The 5338-nt window shown below is 38.7% G+C and overlaps 1 protein-coding gene and 1 pseudogene across 1 annotated transcript; one reads left to right on the top strand and one right to left on the bottom strand.

Annotated features, from left to right (window-relative positions):
- Positions 803–3521, top strand: LOC104741945 (serine carboxypeptidase-like 18). The gene is made up of 12 exons (XM_010462886.2): positions 803–1005; positions 1124–1269; positions 1371–1447; positions 1540–1662; positions 1768–1870; positions 1982–2019; positions 2117–2218; positions 2318–2404; positions 2511–2657; positions 2752–2823; positions 2913–3194; positions 3288–3521. Exons 1-12 carry the CDS (start codon positions 869–871, stop codon positions 3366–3368), a joined length of 1395 nt encoding a protein of 464 aa, XP_010461188.1. The 5' UTR covers positions 803–868; the 3' UTR covers positions 3369–3521.
- LOC104743753 overlaps positions 3627–5338 on the bottom strand; it is a 3032-nt pseudogene continuing 1320 nt past the window's right edge.

Raw genomic sequence — 5338 nt, 5'->3', positions numbered from 1 at the left:
CAAACATATACTACTCGTTTCCAGTGTGGGGCCCATCCTAAGTCAGCAATAAATGGAAAGAAAGAAGCCACCCTTCATCTCATTAATGGACTGTGGGGGCGAACGCAATGGTCTGTGATCAGGACCAGGAGAGGATTCAATTCGAACTTGGATCTTGACATGTTGGTGAATTTTGAGCCAAAGAATAATAAAGAAATGGTACACTAAGACAGGAAGAGTCATACACCTTCAATTAATTTATTTTACTTAATTAAGTTCACAAGGACAAGGATGGAGAATTGGATTCCAGATGCGAAGAATAGTAAAGAAATAGTATACTGAGACAGGAAGAATCATAAACCTTCAACATGTTATTATTTTACTTAAACTCAATCTGGTCAACTCGAAAACTGATAGCTTTTGTATAGTAAACTATGACTTTTATTGCTTCTCCAATACAAATACCAAATCGACTGATCAAAACTCCCGAAACTCTCAGATTACAGAAATGAGAATGAAGAAACAAATAAAAAGTGAGAACAGAATCCTCAGCACACCTTCGGATTCTTCTCTCCCCACAGTAGTCTCATGTCGACTAACTCTCCACTTGATTCATCATACTTCTCTATTCTTCATAAACTCTTATATATAGCTTAAACAACCTTCTAGGTTCTTCTTACTCTTATATATCAGCCACTTGTCTAATCTCTCACGTGTGTGAAGTTTTGTTGCACATGATCCGGAATAGATTTAGCCCTCCTCACACGTGTGGCTTTCTCTTTTACAATTCAGTCCCTGCATCTTATCAGAAACAATCCCTTTTAAAGTCTGTTTTGTTGCCCGAAAATGAAAAGAAAGAAAAAAAATCCTGTTGTTAATAAGAACGAACATGTCTAAAGCATCGAAACTGAAGTTGCTTCTTCTGCTTCAACTACTCCTCTTGAGTCAACATGAAGTTGATTCAGCCTCTGTTGTTAGCTATCTTCCTGGTTTCGATGGTCTTCTTCCTTTCCACCTTGAAACTGGGTATGTTCTCTTTCCTCTACATTTTTTTTCGATTTTCGTAAACTATTAGTAACGACAACAACAAGACAACAACCCCTGTGAGTTTTAAATCTTTGAAATGTATCTTTATTGTGAAAAGGTACATTGGTGTTGGTGAGGAAGAGAACGTTCAGCTTTACTACTACTTCATCAAATCCGAGAACAATCCTGAAGAAGACCCTGTTATTCTTTGGTTAACTGGTGGACCAGCTTGCTCTGTTCTCTCCGCTCTTGCTTTCGAGATCGGTGATTTTTTTCAAGAAAATAAAAGAACTACAAAGATTTGATGACCTTTTTTTTTTAATTTGATGTCTCTAAATCGATTCTTGTATTTTGTTTTTTTGCAGGGCCGTTGACTTTTAAAACTGAGGGTTACAATGGAGGTTTGCCTTCTCTTGTCTCCACCTCATATTCTTGGACAAAGGTGAATTCCTTACATTGTAACCATCACAAAACAGAGCTAGGCTTGTGTTGTTTGTTTTATCGGTTTTTCAAGAGATTTGATGATTTTTTCAGGTAGCTAGCATAATATTCTTGGATCAGCCTGCTGGGGCTGGCTTCTCCTACTCAACAAATCCACTTGCTCATAAGCCTAGTGACACAGGAGAAGCAAAACATGCCTATGAGTTTCTTCAAAAGGTCCTTGTTACTTTTCTTGAAAGCATTTTTAGAGTGTTTGATTTGTTGAGAATCTAATTACTATATATATATGGCGTTGAAATTACTGGTGTGTTGCTGGTGCAGTGGCTAGTTGAGAATCCAGAGTTTGTCTCAAATCCTCTCTATGTCGGCGGAGATTCTTATGCCGGAATGGTTGTTCCAGCTATTGTTCAGCATATCTCAATAGGTTTGTTATTTGTCTTATCATTAATTCTCCAAAATCATTTTTCTATGGATTTGGTTTTACGTACTTAGCCACTTTGTTACATTCCTACACCCTTTAATTACCTTTATGCAGGAAATGAACATGGCTACAACCCTCGTATAAATCTTAAGGTTCATCAATATGATTTACACTTATAAGTTGTTCATCATCATGACTTAATATATAAGATGGATATATCTTGTTTAAAACCATCATTTCTATCAACAGGGTTATCTCCTTGGGAACCCTGTAACAGATCATGATAGTGATAATAACTCCAGGATTCAATATGCTCATGGAATGGGATTTATCTCTGATGAACTATATGAGGTATATATAGAGGTCTTAATGTCTTATGGGGATCCTTCTCCACGAAAACCATGTATCTTTTGTATTGAAGTGATCAATTTTTTAAACTCTTGTTTTTAGTCGCTTAAGAGAACCTGCCAAAGAAATTATGTGAAAGTGGATCCTACTAATACACAATGCTTCAAGTTGTTGGAGGACTACCAAAAGGTAAACACAAGTTTACTATAACACTGTGAATAGCTAATTAAGTATATCATAAAGGGAATAACAAAAGACTAATTGTGAGACTTTTTGGCTGATATGGTGATGAAAGTGTGTTTCAAGGATAAATGAGGGATTCATTTCCATACCCTTATGTGATTTGGCATCACCAAATCCTTATTCAGGAGAACATAATGGACGAAGCTATCTTAAGACACTTGTTCAATCAGATCTTTCTCTTCCGACTCCAGATTGCTATGTAAGCAAACCAAAAAAACGTCCATTGATCTTGCTTTAATTTAGCCAAAAAAAATGGAAATATCTAGTTATTAAACGATAGAGATGACATGCAGATGTACCGGTATTTGATAGCTGCGTATTGGGCTAATGATGAAGATGTGCGCAGAGCACTTCATGTAGTGAAAGTATGTCATATTATATTACATAACATGTCCATCTGTCTCTTACGTGCTAATAAAGCAACTAAGAGTAAAAGAAAATGAATTCTCTGCAGGGAAGTGTAGGGAAATGGGCGAGATGCGATTGGGATTTACCATATGAGGAAGACATACAGAGCAGTGTACCGTACCATCGAAACAATAGCATCAAAGGGGTTTATAGGTCATTGGTTTATAGCGGTGATCACGACTTGATGGTGCCTTTTCTTGGAACTGAAGCTTGGATTAAATCTCTAAACTACTCTATAACTGACGATTGGAGACCTTGGCTTGTTAACAATCAAGTTATTGGATTTACAAGGACTTACGCCAACAATATGACATTTGCCACTATCAAAGCAAGTCTTTTATTTCTTTTGGAGTTCTCGTCAAAGTTAATTTGTCGTTACATTTTGAAAAAAAAAAAAAAATGTTTCTATTCAATTTTGTAGGGAGGAGGACACACGACAGAGTATAAACCGGAGGAAAGCTTTATGATGTTCCAAAAGTGGATAACTGGCCAACCTCTCTAAATACTTCAGTTGGCTTGGAAAGACCCTACATTCATATTTCCTACGGCGTTTTTGGAAAAGATAAGGTGTATTCAACTAAATTGGTTTGATTTGAATGGAGTTTTATCTGTTTTCAAATGATTTTGGGTAAATAAACATATTAATTTGAATATCTTTTTAGACTATGAAACTTGAATCTTTTTGGTATTTTTGTAAAACTATTTACATACACCTTGAAATCATTAGAGAAATAAATACCTAGACATCACTTTTAAAACACATAAAAAATATTTAAAACCACTTTTGAGATCCAGCAAATGCTAAAAAAAAAATATTAAAAACCACTTTTGAGATCTCAACCCCTGTGTTGTGGAGGAAGTGATTTATTTGGGCTCAGCACCACGTAGCGTACCAATCCAAGCCGGTGGCTGCATCCCGGTTTGCTCATAAACCGTATCAAGATTCGGTGGCAACATCTTGTACAGTCCAGCAATATCATTCATAGCATTACCACCACCACTCATCCCCTGATCAGCACCACCATGGTTCCAGACACTGATTTTAGGCTGCAAGTCTCTGATTGCAACCGCGTTGGTCTTGGCGATATCCTGGTAAACGCCATTTTTGATCATCAAGAAGTCTCTCATGGCTGAGTAATCATTGCCAAATGCGTCTAAGAGGGTCCTTAGATAAGTCCCTTGAGCATTGGCCATGGCGACAAGTCCCTCTGCATCTCTCTGTTTCGAATAGAAGGCTGCATCAGCTGCAGCTTTCGTCGCCTCCGCTTGCTTCTCCTTCTCGTAAAGAACAGTTTCCGCTTGCTTTTGCTTATTGTAAAGCTCCCAGTTTGCTTCTTGTACCTTCGTTTCATACTCGACACTCGCTTTACTGACGAACTCGGCTTTAAGCTTCTCTGTCCGAGTCAATGCATTCATTTTCTCGACTTTAGTCTGAAGCTCAGCTTCCCTTAAAGCAACTGCTTTGGCTGCTTCAACCTCAGCCACACGAGAATTCTTGGACAAAGCAGCTTTCTGAATCGCCAATGCTGCATCAGCCTCAGCCACAAGAGCCTCCTTCTCATTCTCAAACACTTTGACCTCAGTCTTCACCTTAATCTCCTCCTTTGTCCCTTGTCCTAGTCTCTGAGTGGATATGATCTTTGAATCAGCGTCAATCTTTGCTGCATTCTGGATTGTGAGCCCGGTCCTTTCTTTTGCACCTATCTCTCCCTTCATCTGTGCCTCTGCTACGTCGATCTTGGCTTGGTTTGCTGCTTCCATCTGAGTCCTCTGGCCCAAGTAAGAGAAGTACTCATGTCCAGGCACATCAACAAGCTGCTTCACATTCGCGTTGTAGATCACAAGACCAAACTGGTTTAGCTCTAGTTGAACCTTGTCAAACACCTCTTTCTTGAACTCCTTTGTTCCTACAATGCAACAATTAGATTGTGATATAAGCCAAAAGTAACAAAAATAACAATTTCTTTTAAAACAAGGATCAAGAAATCTATACGAATACACAAACAGAAACAAAACTTCTATTTAACAAATAAATCAAGATTATGATAATAACTTAATAAGTAGATAATTAAAACGTCCAATGTTTGTTTACCTTTGAAGACCTCTTCCATGGTCATGGCTGCAGCGAGAACACGAGTCTCTCCTTCGATAACCCTGAACAAGCTCGTTGACGTGATTGGAGTGCTTATCGTGTTGAGACATAAGCATGGCGTAAAGTAAGAGAGCGTGAGGGTCATCAACGCGCGGGCCGATGGTGAAAACAGCCGGGATAACAAAGGGGAGTTTCTCCGAACTCATAGCCTTAACATCGAACGAGTAGTTCACGGGAGAAACATCGAAGACGGTGCAAGACTGCCATGGAAATACCCAAGACTTCTTCGCAAGCCTGATATCTTTGATCCCACCACCGGTGATCGCCAGGTACTGCGACGGTTTAGCGACCTTGTAACTCATTCTGCGTCTTCTTTGGAT

The sequence above is a fragment of the Camelina sativa genome, chromosome 14 (assembly GCF_000633955.1).
Source record: "Camelina sativa cultivar DH55 chromosome 14, Cs, whole genome shotgun sequence".
NCBI lineage: Eukaryota > Viridiplantae > Streptophyta > Magnoliopsida > Brassicales > Brassicaceae > Camelina > Camelina sativa.
The sequence above is the reverse complement of the archived record's forward strand: the minus strand, read 5'-3'. Positions and strand labels throughout refer to the sequence as shown.